General features: G+C 44.7%; 1 protein-coding gene across 1 annotated transcript in view; it reads right to left on the bottom strand.

Moving 5' to 3' along the window:
* The window catches only part of LOC123170718 (3-phosphoshikimate 1-carboxyvinyltransferase 2-like), a 99407-nt gene that overhangs the window by 8971 nt on the left and 70967 nt on the right, over nucleotides 1-19469 (bottom strand). Inside the window, exon 4 of the mRNA XM_044588510.1 lies at nucleotides 53-263. Within this exon, the coding sequence (XP_044444445.1) occupies nucleotides 53-263 (211 nt within the window). The remainder of the gene's footprint in view (nucleotides 1-52; nucleotides 264-19469) is intronic.

Here is a 19469-nt window from a genome sequence, read left to right as displayed (position 1 = left end):
ATCGCGACGCGCATGGTTGATTGCTAGGTATGGAAGGCCATAGAAAGTTTACCATCTCTGATAGCAGTTGGACCATCGGCAAAGAGGGCAACAACGGCAAGAGTCATGGCCACGTCAGGCATTTTGTTCATGTTGACATCGACAACCTTTAAGTGTTTCCTTCCAAAGGGCTGACGCGGTGGGCCAGTAACAGTTACACTAGTGTCAGTCCATGTAACCTTAGCTCCCATCATTTTAAGTACCTCAGCTAATTTCACATCATCCTACAATATTACACATCGTCAGGGAGAATGACAGCACATGGAAGCCACTTATTGTAAGTGCATCTAGTGCCCCTTAGTGATTTTGGTGTATTGAAGACTTATAGGTTAAGGGACTAATGCGTTTATGAGTGTACACATGTCTATAAGTCTATGAGAAGTTTGATATTTACAGAGAAAGTCGACCCCTAAAATGAAGTTCTTCGACTGAAGACTTTGGATTTCAGAAGACTTTCTGAAGACTTTGAAAGTGAAGAAATTGGTGTGACCTTGAAGACTTGGTATTCATTCGAGGAACATGAAGCGTGAAGACTTTTGTTTCCGTAGTTTCATTTTCTCTTTCTTGAGTCATAGGAAACACCGTACTGTTAAAGGGGATCGAGGAAATACTAAGGAAAAATTTCCATGTGATGCTCAACTCAAAATCCTACACCTACCAATCCCTTCGAGTGAAGCCATTGGAAATCTCATACAGTTCAGTCATATTCTTCAGTGACAGAGACGAAGTTTTTCTGGTCTCTGAGGAATTTGTTCTAACTGAGGAGTTAGGAATTCGCCAGTGCGGATTGCCTACACTGTGAGGAACATGATAGCCCTGAGGAATTTGATACTCAAATTTCCGACCATTGCTGTGCTACGCGCCAGCTGTACCAAAATATCTACCCACCTAACGGTCATATCATTGAAGGGCATTTATGTCTTATCATGTCGGGCTGCTCCCTAGGCTATAAATAGCCGCCCCCCTACAACCACTAGCTGGTTGGCTGCTCCGAGAGAAACTGACACTTGTCATTTGAGAGCATCCCATCCTCTCGAGGACTTTGAGCGAAAATCATCGAGTGAGGAAAATCCAAACCCAAACACCTACAAACCCAAAGTGATTGAGCATCACTGAAGAGATTGATCCTGCGTGGATCCGACGCTTGTTACCTTTGAAGATTGTGCTTCTTCCAGACGGTTAGGCGTCATGGTCTAGAGCATCCAAGAGGAATTGTGGATCGCCGAGTGACCGAGTTTGTGAAGGTTCGGAAGTCACCTGAAGACTTACCACGAGTGATTGGGCGGTCTGTGTGACCTTAGCTCAAGGTGAATACGGTGAGGACTATGTGTCCAGGACTGTGTGTCCTCAGGTTTAAATACCTAGCCGCTCCAACCAGATGTACAACTGAGACAGCAGTTGGAACTGGTCTACCAAATCATTGTCTTCATCAAGCCTACTGGTTCTATTTCCTCAACTCTTTCATTTCCTCATTACTGTGTTGTGTGCTTGTTCATATCTATGTTTGAAGACTTTGACTGAAGACTTTCTCAATTTCCTCAGTTCAATTTCTTCAGTCTGTTTGTCTTCATCCTGTGTTATCCTGTGATTACGCTTTCTGTACTCTGTGCTTGTCTTCATTTCATCATGATGACCATGCTTGTGTTCTGTTATGTTTACTTTTGAGTACTTATTCCGCTGCTAGTAGTTCTTTGCTAAGGAATTTCCTCACCGGCAAATTCCTCAGTGAAGAATTCATAAAAATCGCCTATTCACCCCCCTCTAGTCGATATAACACACTTTTAATTGGTATCAGAGCAAGGTACTCCCTTGTTCTGTGTGATTTTGGTTTAACCGCCTGGAGTTTTAGTTATGTCGACCGCAGGTATGATCAAGGTCTCTGCTGGGTGTCCTACCTTCGATGGGACGGACTACCCCTACTGGAAGAATAAGATGCGAATGCATCTTGAGGCAATTGATAACGATCTCTGGTATGTTGTGGAAAATGGTGTTCCCTCAGTCACACCTTCTCTGAATGCTGCTGATGTGAAGAGATTCAAGCAACTCGATTCTCAAGCAAAGAATATCATTTGTGACCATCTGAGCAAAGGACAGTATGGAAGAGTGAGTGCTTTGGAAACTGCTAAGCTTATCTGGGATAGGCTGTCCAAAGTCAATGAAGGAGTCTCAACACAGCGTGACTCTCGAGTTGATGTTCTTCGCAATCTCTTCAACCGCTTCAAAAGACTTGACAATGAAAATGTTCAACAAACCTTCAATCGCCTCACTGACATCTCAAATGAGCTTCAAGCGCTTGGTGCCACTGACATCACCGACCGTGAGGTGGTGAAGAAATTGCAGAGATCGCTTGACTCCTCATTTGATACTCTGGCATTGATGATACAAGAACATGCTGATTACAAGTCACTTGATCCCGCTGATATCCTCGAGAGGCTAAATACTCATGAGTTCCAGCTTGCTGAAAAGAGAGATCTCTATGGTTCGAGCTATGCCAGATCACGTGCACTAAAGGCCAAGGCAGTTTCTGAGTCTGGAGATGAAGATTCTGGTAGTAGCCTTGGTGATCCTGAAGAGCTGAGTCATGAGCTAGCACTGCTCGTGAAGAAATTCCAGAAGTTCTCAAGACGTGGTCGCTTTGGAAGACCCTCAAGGAGCAATGATTCCTCATCCAGTGACTACAAGAAGAGGCTTTGCCACAAATGCAAGAAACCTGGACACTACATTCAAGACTGTCCTCAGTGGGAAAGGAATCAAAGAAGAAGAAATACAAGGATTACAGTTCTGATGATGCGAAGAAAAAGAAGAAATCCTCAAAATCTTCATCATCAAAATCCTCGAAGTCTTCATCTCACAAGAAGAGCAGCTCCAAGAAGGCTCGGGCATTCATTGGCAAGGAAATGGACTCTGAGGCTTAATCTGAAGAAAATGAGGAAGAGGAGGCATCTGAGGAGTTCGAATCCTGTGTGGCGAGCCTAGCCCTCGCTACTGCATTCGTCAGCAAGTCTATCTTCAACACTGCAGAAAATGACCTCACCAACAAGGCTGATGAAGGCAATGATGACTACGCTCCCACCTATTGCTTCATGGCAAAGGGTGCCAAGGTACTCAAATATACCTCCTCTGAATCAAGTGAGAATGAATCTGATGAAAATCTCAAGCCCAGCTATTCTAAACTTTCTAAGATTGCTGTGAAACAACAAAGGGCTTTTGAAAAGGTTCAAAACATGCTAGACAAAAGTGATGATATGTTGGGTGAAGAAATGGATCGCACTAAAACCTTGACTGAAAATCTTCAGAGACTTCAGACTAGGTTTGACAACCTTCAAGGTCATCATAACACTCTCTTATCTGATCATGAGAAGCTTTCTTATGAATTTCTTCAAAGAAAGCAAGATATTGAAAAGCTAAGAGTGAGTTATGAAGATCTTCAGAAGGAGCGCGATTCATTACTTGCTCAACAAATCAGCGCTTCTCAGGAAGAATTTGTTCCTCCATGTTTGAAATGCATTGAACGTGAATATGCTAAATCTTCACCTGAATGTTCAAATGCTTCTAATGTTACAAATTCTTCACCTGCCTCTGCTATCACTAATTCCTCATCTGAGGACATTGCTAGTATCACTGACGATGCAGTGCTGAAGGAATTGTACATGACAGGCATGTACAAAAGCCTCAAAGGGCATCAGACTCTTTGTGATGTGCTTAAAAAGTAGATCCTCAACAAGAACCCTAGGAAAGAGGGTATTGCCTTTGAGAGGAAACTCAATGCTGATGATACATATTGGAAGCCTGAGCAGTACCCCAAAACCTCATGGGTTGCTGCAAAGGGTCCTCCAGTTGACCCATCTAATTTATCTGGCTTTACATGTGAATCTTCTCATTCTTCTGATGAGTCATTTGACTCCAATTATAAACTGTTCAAAAATCAGAATGGTGAAGTATTTGCTAGATATGTTGGCACTAACTGCAGGAACGGTTCCCCTATGAAGAAAATCTGGGTTCCCAAAAGATGCCTTGAAAGTCTTCAGGTGAATGTCCTCATGACACCACCCATGAAGAATAGGAACCCCAGATCAAATTCTTCATATGGACCAAATTCTTCATATGGATCCAAGTCCTCATACGGACCAAATTCCTCACGTGGATCAAATTCCTCAAAAGGATGAAAGTCCTCATATGAATATCATCGTGCTAACAACTCTGTTTCGCAGGGAAGAGCTAAGGACTATGAATATGAGCATTATTCTTCTAACCATTATGTTCATAAGTCCTCGAAGAATTTCTCTGCTTATTCATATGCTTACCCTAACTCCTCTTATGTGAAACGAAATGGATTGGCTTCTATGCCACCTTTCTCGTATGGAGCTCGCAGAGTGATGAACTCTTTGCCACCCCTTCAGATGTGTGTGGTGAAGAAAAAGAACTAATCTCTTCTGCAGGGTCAAGTCTCCAGACGTGCGTGAACGTCTGAAGAATTTGCTGGAGACCTGAAAAGTGCCTGAAAGGACGCAGGCTAATCATGAAGAAATGAACTTTCATTTCTCACGTCCTCATATTGCTTTATCTGTTCTGTTGCTTGATGAAATTGATCTGATGAATTGATGTCATATTCTTCACTGATGAAGTATATGAGTTCGTAAGCTGTACTAATTCATCTGCAGGATGATCAACCCAAAGCCACTGAGTGGGTCCTCGATAGTGGATGTACAAATCACATGACTGGTGACAAGAATCTATTGATGGATGCTCCCTTATCACCATCGCATCTGAAGCATATCATCTTCGCTGACAAAGGCAAAAGTCAGGTATTGGGTCTAGGTAAGGTTGTGATCACAAAGGATAGACACATGGACAAAGTCATGCTTGTCGAGTCCTTAGGATACAACCTCATGTCCGTCTCAATGCTTTGTGATCTTGATATGGTTGTTTTCTTTGGCAAGTATCATTGTGTTGTGGTTATGGAAGCTGACAATTCCAAAGTCTTCGAAGGCTTTAGGAGAAGAGACTTGTATATTGTTGATTTCTCTATAGGACCTCAACCAGCCGTGTGCCTACTTGCAATAGCTTCAGAAGGCTGGCTATGGCATCGACGACTTGGTCATGCAGGCATGAGGAATTTGCACACGCTTGCAAAGAAGAAGCATGTCATCGGCATTGAGAATGTCAAATTCCTCAAGGATCACTTATGCGGAGCCTGTGAAGCTGGGAAGATGACAAAGGCTAAGCACGCAGCAAAGACTATCATGACTACTACTCGACCATTTGAATTGCTTCACATGGATCTCTTCGGTCCTAACCATTATTCTGCAGTTTCAAATGATGCATCTCAATATGGCTTTGTTATTGTTGATGATTACTCTCGCTACACATGGGTACACATTGTTACTTACAAACATGAAGTGCAGGAAGTCTTCAAACGATTTTCCTCGAGGGCTTCAACCAACTTTGGTGTGAAGATCAAGCACATCAGAAGTGACAATGGAACTGAGTTCAAGAAATCTGGTCTCGATGACTATCTTGATGAACTTGGTATTACTCATGAGTTATCTGCTCCTTATACTCCTCAGCAGAATGGCATCGTGGAGCGCAAGAATAGGACTCTTGCTGAGATGGCTCGCACTATGCTTGATGAATACAAAACACCTCGTCGTTTCTGGATTGATGCAATTGATACTGCGTGTCATATCATCAACAGAGTATATCTTCACAAATTCTTCAAGAAGACTGCCTATGAACTCCTCACTGACAAGAAACCCAATAGAGAACCTACCTTCTGTGATAGATGAACCAGCACCTGAGGAAACTATCAAGTTCAAGGCTACTGAGGATGTCATTCCTACCGAAGAATCTGCTGAAGAATTCATTCCAGAACGTGAAGAACGTCGAGCTAATGCACCTGAAGAAAATGCTGATCAAATTCCTCGACGACAACCAGCTCATCCTCGCGTTGCAAAAGACACTACAAAAAAAATACACTTCCGTGATGATACGTGTTTGTCACAGTAGGTCGCGTTTTTTGTCATGCATGTACATCCATGACAAATTTATGACAGAATCAAGATAGTCATACATGTGCTGTCGTAGAAGTGTTCCATGACATTACCAAAATTATCATCACCGAAGTGTCCACTTCCATGACGATAAATCGCGCGTCACAGAAGTGCTTTCGTCAAGGGTGACCGACACGTGGCATCCACCGTAATGGAACGCCGTTAAGCTATTAGGTCAGGTTTTGGATCCGATAACCCGTTAACAGCCCCGACCAATGGGGATTTTCCATGTGTAAAATCATCATTGGCTGGAGGAAACACGTGTCGGCTCATCGCTGGGACAGATGTCATCCACTCATTGGACAGAAGGCGCCTATGATGCGTCGACACGTGGCACGGCCCAACAGAGGCCCATTCCTGTGAAAAGGCCGGCCCGTTTGACTTGGTCAAAAGGTGGCGGGCCGGGCCATGGAAAGCCTGTTAACGGCCTGTTCGCATATAGCCCATTTACAGCCCGCTAACCCAAGGCCCGTTACGCCCTATTCGAATTAGGCCCAGTAGCGTCATCTGGGCCACCCAATATGATTCCAGCCCATTTTCACTTCTGGCCCATGTATGGCCCATGACGTCTTTCGGCCCGTGGTGAAACTGGCCCGTAATGAATAGTGTATCACTTTACACCCATTAACGGCCCGTGGTGAAACTGGCTCGTAAAGAACAGTGTATCACTTTATACCCATTAATGGCCCGTCATTCCGTTGGGCCGTTTCCAACCCATGTTATCTTTCGGCCTTCTCAGAGCCCATTTATTCTTGGGCTATTTTCCAGCATTCGTTTACTTACGGCTCGTTACTGTCATTTTCTACTTGTGGGCCAAATTCAGCCCGTGGTTACAGTCGGCCCGTTTGTGGTCCGTTAATATGTTGGGCCGTTTTCATAGCGTCATCAAATACGGCCTATTAACGATGGCCCGTTATGGTCGGCCCATGAATGGACGATTCCAACTCTCCAACTCTAGCCCGGTTACGGCCAGAATGCGGTCAGTTTGGCCCATGTTTGGCCAATCGATCATACGGCCCGTATAAGGCCCATTGATGATACGACCCATAGAAGGCCCATTGTTTCTATGGCCCGTAGAAGGCCCACTGTTTCTATGGCCCGTAGAAGGCCCATTGTTTCTACAGCCCGTAGAAGGCCCACTGTTTCTACGGCCCGTAGAAGGCCCACTGTTTCTACGGCCCGTAGGAGGCCCAGTGTCACTACAGTAAATATTAGCCCATGGTTATTGTGGCCTAGTTTTAAAAAATAGGTTATTGTAGCCACTAGCAAACCGCAGAAAAAGAACTGTACTGACTACAAGCAAACAAATAAACAAGACAACAAGGAAATAAATAAGCAAGCAACTTACACTAGGCTATCACGGCTATTACACATATTACATCCACTGGGCATCAAAGTTCGCCACCAGTGCAAATATAGGGAACACAGCAGCATATAAACGCCGCAGCAAAACAAGTCCAGAACTGAAACCACTTCAGAAGAGCTCAAGAAACAATATCCTGGGTACCCATAATGCTGGCAAGATGCTTAGCAAGCTTATTAACTTTCTCTTGTTTGGCGCTTAAGTCCTCCAGCGCTTGCTGTTGCACCAGAAAGTATGCATCTGAATTCTGCAGGGACTTCCTCAGTCCTTCGGCTTCCTGTCACATAACATCTGATCGATGTCTTTCAACTTGAAGTTGAGACTCAAGAAGCCGAACTGATTCAGGCAACGAGTTCGAAGAGCTGGTGCCAGCAGTGGTAGCCAGTAACTCGAACACTACATCAAGACAGGACTTTGGGGTTGTCTCAGTGTCTTCAATATAGTTTTTATCAGCTTTCTTGGAGACCAACAGGGATGTCTCACTATCTTGAACCTTATCTGCATTACTTCCTTTACCATTGCATAACAGGGTACTCTTCTCCAATATTTTATCCGCGTTCTAAAAGAGAAACAAACAAACACATCTCAGGTTTACAATGTAGTATATGAAACTCATTTTGGTAAACCAGTTCAGTAGTAAGGTGGACAGGATAACAGCATGAAACAAACATATATCTATGTAGTATGGTCACTGTATGGTCTATATCATTCTAGTTTATGTTGCCAAATCAAGATAGATACAGTTCGAATCATATCTATTTAAGACAAAGCAGCATAGACAGAATATAAGTGTGGGAAACTACACAGCAATAACAACACTTGTAATGTGCATGGCATGAGAACATAACTGTTTATTCAATTGAAATTGAAATCAACATAGAGCAAGTTACAACAGCAAACAGCCAAACACGTTGAAGAAACAGGTTTAAAACATACCTGTTGCGCCATTGGAGTTTCAATTGCATCCTTCAAATTTGAAATTAGTTGGTATCAGTAAACACAGTGATGCAGGAGCAAAGTAGTATGAACCATAGCTACGAAACCTGACCTGAGAACAATTCTTCTTCTGCTTTAAGCGTTGACTTCGGGTTCGGAGTGGTGGTCCTCGTGATTTGGGCACTGCAGTTGCCTTACTAACTACTCGTGTTTGGGTGTGCTCTGTGGTGGAGATGGTGCTGTGTCAACGGGAACTGGGTGTCTATCTGCTGGGGTTGGGGTTAGAAGGGGTGTAGCTGGTTCTCTATCCAACTGGGTAGGGGTACAATCTGCATGAGTGTGGGTTATGTGTGGTGGGGCTGGTTCTTGGGCAAGTACAACCGTGGTTCTATCTGCATCGACAGGTAGCATGATCTTTTCTGAAGACCGTGTTTTTACTCCCACAGATACTGCCATCACTCCCTCCAATTGAAATGGCTGATAAACAAGAAAAGTAATTGAATGTACAGACATTGTAAGATAGACAGGTGCAATGGATAGTAGGGAAGAAAACAGGGCATGAAATAATTCACATTTATGTTGTCTAAGCAAACAGAATAGTAGGACATAATTTCACATATATGATGGCTAATTAAACAGGATAGCATGACACAATTTCACATGTATGATGGCTAACTAAACAGGATAGAATGACATACTTCAAAATATGATGACTATGTAAACAGGATGACATGATATAACTATACGATGTGTCTATTAAAGTGGTTGGCATGCCATAAATCACAAACATGCCGTCGATGGAAACATGATGGCATGATATAATTCACGGATAGAATGACATAATTTAAAATATGATGACTATGTAAACAGGATGAGATGATATAACTATATTATGTCTTTAGAAAATGGATTGGCATGCCATAATTCAGATACATGTTGTCTATGTAAACATCATGGCATGACATAATTCAAATATATGATTTATATACTAAGGAAGTGAGCAGAGGGCAATCGCATATATGATGTGTCAACTAAGGAGATGGCATTTAATATTGTGTATATGATGTAAAAACTAAGCATTGCAATACAACATATGCATTATATGAGTAATATAACCCTGCCAAGTTTGTGCATACACCTCAGGGGGATAATAGGACTGGTCATCTGCCTCTGAATCCTCCTCTGAAGAGCTATCTGTAACCAGCAAGATATCTGCTTCAGCAGGTAGCATTGTCTGCTCTGAAGACCTTGTTTTCACTCCAGATTTCTCCATCACCAATTCAAATGGCTGATGCACAGGAAGAGCGGTTGAATATACAAACATTGTCGACAAAAGCAATGAGAAATACAAAAAAAGGACGGCATGATATAATTCACATATATGACGCTTGCCTAAACAGCATGGCATTGCATAATTCACATACATAATGCCTTGCAACAAGATAACATTGCATAATTCACATATATAATGTCTTGCAACAAGATGGCATTGCATAATTCACATATATGGTAATTAGACACTAAACAGGTGGCATTCACACAAAGCATGTCTAAACTAAGCAAATGACATAGCAATGCAAGATACCATACGCACGATATGAGCAACATAACCCTGCCAAGTTAGGGCATGCACCACGGGGGGAAATATGACTGGTCATCTGTCTCTGAATCCTCCTCTGAGGAGCTATCGATAACCAGGAAGACATGCGCTTCGTCAGATAGCATTGTCTGCTCTGAAGACCTTGTTTCCACTCCAGGTTTTTCCATGACCGTGCCGAATGGCTGATGCACAGGAAGAGTAATTGAATGTACTAAAATTGTTGACAAATTTAACACGTAATAAAAAAATGATGGCATGATATAATTCACATATAAGATGACTGGCTAACCAGGGTGGCATTGTAAAATTCACATATATGATGCCTGGCTAGACAAGATGGCATTGCATGATTCACATATACGATAAAGAAACTAAACAGATGGCATTGACACAAAGCATGTCTAAACTAAGCAGATGACATCTTTAATGTATACAGTAAGCAATGCAAGGCACCATATGCATGATATTACCAACATCAGCATGCCAAGTTAGAGCGAAGACCTCATGGGGTAAATAGGAGTGGTCTTCTCCTTCTGAATCCCCCTCAGAACAGTTATCTTCCTCTTGATTACGATCCGAAATGGGTGGAGGGGAGCTACCTTTGCACCCACCATGGAACGACGTCTGCATGAAATTTTATTGCCACGCAAGGCTCGTCTCTTTTGCTCTACATGATCAGTTCCATTGTGTACAATAACTGGCATGCATAGGAATAAAACATAGTGAGATTATGTAAGGAGTGCATGCACAAATCCAGAGTGATGGTAGCAAACTGTGCATAGACCCAAAACCAATGATAGCAGGCAGATAATAGCTTTAGTTAAAAAATACAGATAATGGCTCCTTTAATGTTTGTTTGCACCCAATATGAAACTCATAGTAGACACCGGAGATTAACCAGATAGTAGACAGATAGTACTGATTGTTGCCCCAATATGTACCCCACAACCATTTAAAAACTCAAGTTTCAGCATTAGTTTGGACCTGACTCGGAGTCTAATAGGTGAACACGACGATAATGTAGCATGTCATCATATTAAGCGACGCATAATGTAAGCAGACATGGAAGAGTGCGACCTCTCTTGCGGACCCGTGTAGTCCTCAAGGTCATCTGCTCAGTTGATGATGGTAATGCAGTTGCCGTGGCTGCCGGCGGCGGGGAAGAAGATCTGAGGCGGCGAAAGACAGTCTGGAGAGCGGATCCCTGCTGTGGTGAACCCTTCCATCGTTGGAGCAGCTGAGCTAGGGTGGAACACAGCGCCGCAGGAGTAGGACAGACCACACAAGGTTTTCTTTGACACATATCTGTAACAAAAGTAATTGAGTAAGGGCTTGTTTGAATTTGAGGATTCTAACAATGCAGGGATAGGAAATAGACAGGAATAGGATAGGAATGCATGTGCAAAACAGAGAATTTAAAAACACAGGATTTCTGCCAATCTGGGTGTTTGATTCACAACAATTGGAAGATCACAGGATGCAAAAAAGCATGGTGAGATTAAGTCAAACCACAAGAAAATGTACGGTTATAATGCTATTATGCTACTATCTCTTAGTCTTGTGCTTGATGAATAGGAATATGAAAAGGAGGAGAAGTGGAAATTAGAATTCCTACGGTTTTTCTTTCAAGGAGACACTAAAGGAACAAATCCTACAGTTTTCCTTTGCTCCATTCCTTTGCACCAAATTCATGAAAAGTAGTACCATAGGAAACTTTCCAATTCCGATGTTTTTCATTCACTTTTCCTTTCAAGCACTGGCGATTCTAGTAGGCAGGCTTGAGCAAGGAAAATCCTACACTAAAAAAATGTTTTTGTGCTACTTCTATTACTTTGGACCCAGGCCACTGCCATACTAGCTCAACTCCCAGGCCCATCGACAAATGCACAGCTCAAACGCGCAGAGATAAATAATGATGGCGTTCAAGAGAGTCCATCACGGATAGCTAAGTTGCCTGGTACCTCACTGCTTGTCATATAGTAGGATAAAATAATCGTATTTCCCGTTACTACGAGTGCTCAGTGGACAATATATATAACATGTAGAGTAAAAAAGAGATGCAACAAGTGTACAACCTCTTTGGCGAAGCCATGTCGATCTCAGCGTGATTGGGTTGGCCGGTGAGGATGCTCCGGCTGACTTGGCTGTCGGAGGAGGGGAAGAAGATCTTAGGCGTCTGGAGATGGAGCCCGAGGTACTGCTCCGCTGTGATGGAGGGTTTCGTCGTTGGAGCAGCTCCGGTGAGTTGTACGACGCCGAGGCTGAAGCAGGACAAGAGAGACAACGAACAACGTTAACCTGAGTGGAATTCTAATAGCATCTCCAATACATGACGTAAAATACATAACCACAAAGTGCTAGATGTAAAATACATCAGCCGCTCATCTCTGAACTTAACTGTCGAAACCGAATTTAACTGTCGAAACTGAACTTAACTGTCGAAACTGAACTTAACTGTCGAAACTGAATTTTGCTGTCGAAACTGAATTTTGCGGTCGAAACTGAACGCACTAGCAAGGTGAGGCTACACGTCGGTCGACTGACTTTTTCATCTCTGGTCAGTCGATTTTGCAGCCGTTGGATACGAAATCAAGGGCATGTGGTTCATCTTCAACCTCCACCCCCCTGAGCCGCCAGCCACCACCGGCCAAACAGCAGCCCCCCGCCGCCCGCGGCCGGCGATGCGCCGCCCCGCCCGCCCCGAAAACACTCCCCACCACCGGTCCGCCGCCGCCCCGGCCATCCCTCTAGGCCCCCCCGTGCCGAGCTTTTTCTCCGGCGATCCCCACGCCACCGCCCCGCCACCGCCGGCGACCACCGCCCCCATCCTGAACCCTAAGATAGATAGTGGGGTACCTCTCCGGCGAGCCCCCCTCCCCGCTGTGGCTGGTTCTTCCTTCACCCCGGTGAGCCCCCCCCCACCCCCTGAAAATCGACTGACCCAAAAGTCGATTCAGTCGACTGAAGTGTAGCTAAATCGGAGCAGCATTGCAAGCAAGAGCAAGAGCGAGAGCAGCAGCGCGAGCAAGAGCGAGAGCAGCAGCGCGAGCAAGAGCAATAGCAAGAGCAGACTAGGCAGGGGACCGAGAGCAACAGCAAAGCAGCAGCGCGAGCGAGAGCTAAAGCAGCTGCAGCTCCAACTGATGTGGACGTCGCCGCCGAGGGAGCGACGCCGTGGAGGAAGTGGCCGGCGACGCCGCCGTAGATGGAGCCGCGCCATGTCGGCTCGGGACCGAGCGCCGGCAGCACCGTGAGATCGAATCAAGAAGAAAATGCGGCGATTAGTGTACAACCTCTTTGGTGGCGCCGATTAGGCCGCAGCTTCATCCGAGGAAACGGTGATGATGATGCTCTATCGGTGGTGCAGGTGAAGACGGCGGTGTGGGAATGGAGGTGGCGCGAAAGACGAGGGGAACGTTGGGGCGGCTCCTTGGAGGTGGAGGACGGGGTGGTTGAGCCGGCGGGACGATGAGATCGACGACAGATCCTCATCCGGTACGGTGGATGAGGGACGTCGAGGTGTTGCTATGGACGACGTCGTCGGGGAAGAGGCTCCGGCTGGGTGGTGGACGGAGCAGGGTGTGGGGTTTTGTCGCGGGTTTTCGCGGCCTCGGTGTACGAATGGGTGGGCGGATGGGATGGCAGTGGGGAACCATGGCTTAGAGACGCGCTTGTCCGAAATGTGGGGTAAGTTACGAAAGTACCCCCACTGATTTGAGGCGGTTCTTTCGGTTCAGGGGTACCACGGGCATTTCGCGTGTCGGGATTTCAGGAGGTGGGAGTTTTTGCGCGCGTTGTAATTTCGGAATAGCAAGGCGCGGAGTTGTCGGAGCACAACGAGACAAAGATATATCTTAAATATTTCGGGCTAACAAGGTGCGGGTTGAAGAGGCGGGAGTTTCGCAGCACGATAGACAGAGACGCTAGCTTGAATTTTCGGCATAACAAGGCGCGGTTTGAAATTTCGGAAGAACAAGCTTAATGTGTACCCAAAAAAAGACAATTTGCACCTCAACACGCACAACACACACAAACACCATTTATACTAGAGTAAGGTACACGTGCATTGCACGCATGAGATTTGACAACCAAATTATGAATAAATACCACATTATAGCATGCAAGCTTTGAGTCATATATGCATGATGTAGATGTTCGTTTAATTCTTATAGTTCATTTCATTCAAAATCATCTAGTTTTTATAAGAAAGCTAATCTATTTTAAGATTCATGGAATTGTGCGTCGTAAGACATAAAGTAAAAACAAATAATGGCAAATCATGTAGAAAAACATTTGGGCAATTCTGATACGGAAGATTCTAGAACAAATAAGAAGTGCTTGTGTTTTGATGTTTGTGCATTATGCTTAAGTTCAACCATGGAGTCTTCTAGATTATACATGTGGCGAAATCTGGTGGAATCTAGATGATATCCAACGGCCAGCAGTGCTCAAATTTGCCATCTTTGGACCATCGGATTCGCCTCATCCAACGACCATCTTTCAAAGTTAAAGTTACCCGCACACAATATAAAAAAATGTAAAATATAATATATATATATATATAGGGGTATAGATATAGATATGTGATGCGAAAGCCGCCCATCATCTCCAATTAGAATAGTGTGTCCATGCACGGATGCGACGTGGCCAAATGATGTCTGCCATCGGTATCTCAAATTCAAATCAGTCTGACCTTGTTCAATGTGTATACATTACAACATGCTCGTTTCCAAACCACACCGCGCAGATCTCCGTTATATTCATGCATGCATGGGTTTCAAACATCAGGATCTCTTATTCAAATATTTGAATTCAACTTTACATTGATTATGACCTCACCTATTCTTTTACACCCACACAGTAGTCTTCTCTTTATAATTGTACTACTAACTTTCTCTCATGCATGCATGCACACACACTACCAGTCGGCATTATCCATCGCACGCATACAATCTTTTTCTTCAGGTCGGTCTCCCATGAAGGCACACACCCACACACATCCCCCTCTCCATCATATCGGGCATTCTTTATCTCTCACGCGTGCATGCGCAACGATCGATGTTCCTCTATGTATGTGTGTATATAGCTAGGTCTTTCATAGTTTTCCACACAAACCGATCAATCGATATATCCAGTGAGGTCTCACCCTCTTTCCCACGTCCACATCGATCAATCTATACCTCTCTATATAGGATTAACATATATAGCTAATACACCCGCATTAATTATATATCCAACGTCCCCCTCTCATCATCCATGCCTTCCGCTTCATCTCTCAGACGCGTGCACAATGGCGAAGACATGGGGCAGTAAGGGCCCTGCCCCCCTCCCCCCTAACATCACTATATCTCGAGGCTAATATGAATGTGATCGTTTGACAATTGCTGCTAAAAATGGTTTAAGTTCATGAATTGACCCTCCTCGTAAAGGATTAGCAATGCTTGGCCCCCTAGCTCATTTATTTTTCATGGCTCCGCCACTGCGCGCAACAGCGCACATGTTCGCCCCCTCTCACTAAATATCGATCTCGCACTTGTGCATTCCTTCATAGTCTCCCTCCACTCGGCCCCTCGCACCATCTTCTAGCCCCCCACCGGATTTTGCCACATGTACAATCTAGCAGACTCCATGGTTGAACTTAAGCATAATGCACAAACCTCAAAACAACAGTGGTTCTCTTTTGTTCTAGAATCTTCCGTATCATAACTGCCCAAACTTTTTTTCTAGTTGAATTCCCATTATTTGTTTTTACTTTATGCTTTACAACGCACAATTCCATGAATCATAAAATAGATTAAGGGCTTCTTTGATTCAAAGGATTCTCAAAGGAATTTTGGAGGATTCTAATCATTAGGAGTTTTTCCTATCTTGGTTGTTTGATTCGTAGGATTGTAAACCATAGGAATTTTTCCATATGATTCATTTGCACTAGATTTCATAGGAAACATCCCATCCACTCAAACCTCTTTGAAAGAATTCTGCGTTTTTTCTATGCACAATCAAACACTCGTACAATCCTGTAGGATTCAAGACGACATTCCACTATAATCCCATGTTTTTCCTATTCCCGTGTTCTTTGCTTTTTTATAAAAACTAATTGATTTTGAATGAGATGAACTATAAGAATTAAACGAAGGGCTACATCAGGCATATATGACTCAGAGCTTAAATGCTACAGTGTGGTATTTATTCATAATTTGGTTGCAAAATCTGATGCGTGCAATGCACGTGTACCTTACTAGTACTTCGAGTATGTGCAAAACACGTAAATTAGAATACCAATGGCACGCTACACAGTGTCTCTCTTACAGTTCATGAAGCCATGTGGCACATGTGGAGGCGTTGTCGCGACCTCCTTGCGTGGATTGATCACAGTGACATGCTGCTGGTTCCAGAAGAATGTACTCATCCTCCCTGAGCCATACTGGCGGTACATGCACGAAGCGAAGATGTGCACGCACGCCACGCACGCACACGCGGGTACAGGGGTGGATGCAATTTTGTACCAAGATCCACCCCAGATAATTTGACGCGTGTAAAGTCGTTCACTTCATTGATGGTCAATTAATACAGCGCATGCAAATTGAGTGGACGTGAGGCGGAAGAAAGACATTATTACTCCACTGCGCGCATGCGAGTAGTTAAATCGTGGGTTGCTAGTAGTACTTATAGAGAGCGCTCATCGCCAAATTATGCATATAGTACTATTAAAAAGGCTAGTCACAATAATGGTGTCCAGCACAACCCACCCCTCAAATAAAACTAAGAGGGTGCTTGGATACGTTTTAGTCCCACGACTAAAAGTAGTGGGACTAAAACATGCTAGCCTCACCCATGCTTGGATCCAAATACTAAAAAGGCTAAAATCAAGTTAATGAGCATTTATTATCCTCCAAACCCTCCAATCCAGAACTCGCCTGTGTTAAAGGAGAGGAGTTAAATGAGTAGAGAGAGGACTAATCCACATTTTAGTAGGGGTACCCCTGACTAAAAAAATTTAGTCTCAAGACTAGTTTTAGCCCCTCTTTAGTTAGGGGTGCTTGGAACTTTAGCCTCTTAAAGAGACTATTTTTAGTCAGACTAAAATAACGGCGGTTGCTCTCGAGGAAGTCCTTAAAATCCTGGCACTCAACGTCGGCATGGCATATGTGGTAGACCAAGCATAAGTCATGCACGCAAACCTGGATCACAGCGGGCTTCTTCCTCTCTTCGTCCTTTAGATCCTTCTCTCGTCCCAGGACTGTGGTGTACTCAACATCTAGCCCAGCGACCCACTCATCATCTGAGTCTTCGAACATGCGTCTGAAGCGAGAAAGGCATCCTTTCACCGTCGTGGAAGAACGGGTGTAGATGACGTCGAACTCATCGCCGGTGATGGTTCTAACCTTGTACTCACCGCCGATCGTGGAGATTTGGGACGCCATGGATTTGGGAGGAGGGTTAGGATTAGTGGAACTGCCGTAATGTGAATGGATGGGACGACTAGGAGCGAACCGCCGTAGTATTGAAGGACGTGCGGGGACGAGTAGGAGCGAACTGCCAGCGTGCAAACGGCAGGGTAGTGGCTTTCCATTCTCCCATGATACGGGCTTCCGAGAGCCCTTGGATCTGAGATCGAACGGTTGCATGGCGTGATTCTAGACCTATGGGTGAATATCCTATCCTGGAGGGTTATTCTGCAAATTTTCAGCAACTTAGCATGCGACAGTTTGATCTCAGATCCAAGGGCTGCCAGCAGGCCGTATCATGGTCGCGCCTACCACGACCGTCGCGTCGCTCGCGCGGTCGCGCCCTTGGAGATTTAACACGGTGCATTAGGCTATCTGATGTTGGCATGTCATACATAGTCATCACTTAGTCACTCATGCTACGACAAGGTTGGCTATAAGGTTGGCTATAAGTGTAAATTTTTTTACTCCTCTCTATCTCTTTCTTCGTACTCCCTCCGTCCCATAATATAAGAACGTTTTTTACACTAGTGTAGTGCCAAAAACGTTCTTATATTATGGGACACAGGGAGTACTAGTATTTATTGCATTTGCCAAGGAGTGACCTCTTCCAATGAAATGGTGTTGCTAAGTTTGCTTCATTTAATTAGCTATAGACTCAAAATTGTCTTTTCACCTAGGTATACGCGCTTAGCACCGTTTCTTCCTTGGGTCACCAAACTAGTCTCTCTCTTCTTGATTAACTTGCCACATCAGACTTTATGCCTATGTGGCAAGCTTAAGCACCTGTAGGAGCAAGTAAAAGTAAGTACAATAGTGCGCTTTACATGGCATTTTTGCATATGTGGAGGAAAGAGAGGCAAGGAAAAAGTGGAGAAGTGGGCTCTCATGCAAGAGCCAGCCTCTACTACATGGTGGAGCATTGGGAGAGGCACCTGTATGGAGGTGGTCAGGAATCGGGAGACTCATGCCGGTCGTAGCGCCGCAGTTAAAATGATAATGGCAAGTCAAATCACGGGGCCCCACCTGTCCAGCAGTAACTCGCTGTCAAATCACACGGCCCTACGTTTGCAGCAGCCTACTCCCTCGTCTTCTCGCGTCTCTGTCGAACCGACTAGGCGGAACTGCCCCGCCTACCGCGCAGGAAAAGCCCCGCCCTCGACTTTTAAATAGTATACAGTATACTAATTTTGTATCCATGGATTGCGCTCGTGCCATGGAGCAAAGCATCTAGAAAACGGCGGTACACATGTACGGAGTATACAGCACGCCCGTCGCATTCGCGTCGCACCCCAGACGGTCGGTCGGTCTGGCACGCTGCTCTCCGAATGGAACGCGCGTCATATTGAGTTTGCACACACATGTGGGACGGTAATTGAGAACCGACCATAGGCACACTCCCCGGCCCCGCAAGTCGGGTGACTTAATAGAAGAGGGAGACGAGCGATAGTACTAGAGAAGTGTTGTACTACGTTGGTGCCTGGACGATCCCTGCAAGACACGGAAGATCAGTTCGTCCATGCATGTGACCGGACTCCAGCAGACACGCCTGGATTGGCTATCGTCTACATATCGTGCAGGCTGTGTTGTACATGGCTGTAGTTGTGGTGAGAAATCTAAAAAAAGGTTTCTTGTCATCTCGCAAAATTAGGTGTCATGTGCTTCGGATCACTGCGAGGGTTAAACAGCGACAACTGAGTTGGGCTAGTCATTGGGGGCACATGCACGAACAGTGACTACTCGGCTGCCATCTAGGTCAAGCCGGCTATGTTAATTAGGACATCTATCGACGGACCCCTTTTCTACGAGTTTATCTTTAATTTGAGCTTTGTTCCTCGTCTAGTTTGTCCGTCGGGATTCATGTTGTCTCCTTTGGGCAGTGAGGTTATGATTTCTTGTCATGTTGCATTTTTTCGTGTTATATGTTATAATCCGGCGCTTCAGATCAAAATGACGACAACTGCGCCTCCGGGCCACGTGCATGAAGACTTCTCAACAGTCATTGACGAGGTCAAGCCGGCTCCGGTAGACAA

The sequence above is a fragment of the Triticum aestivum genome, chromosome 7D (genome assembly GCF_018294505.1).
Source record: "Triticum aestivum cultivar Chinese Spring chromosome 7D, IWGSC CS RefSeq v2.1, whole genome shotgun sequence".
NCBI lineage: Eukaryota > Viridiplantae > Streptophyta > Magnoliopsida > Poales > Poaceae > Triticum > Triticum aestivum.
Note: the sequence above shows the minus strand (reverse complement) of the source record. Positions and strands in the feature narration are given on the sequence as shown.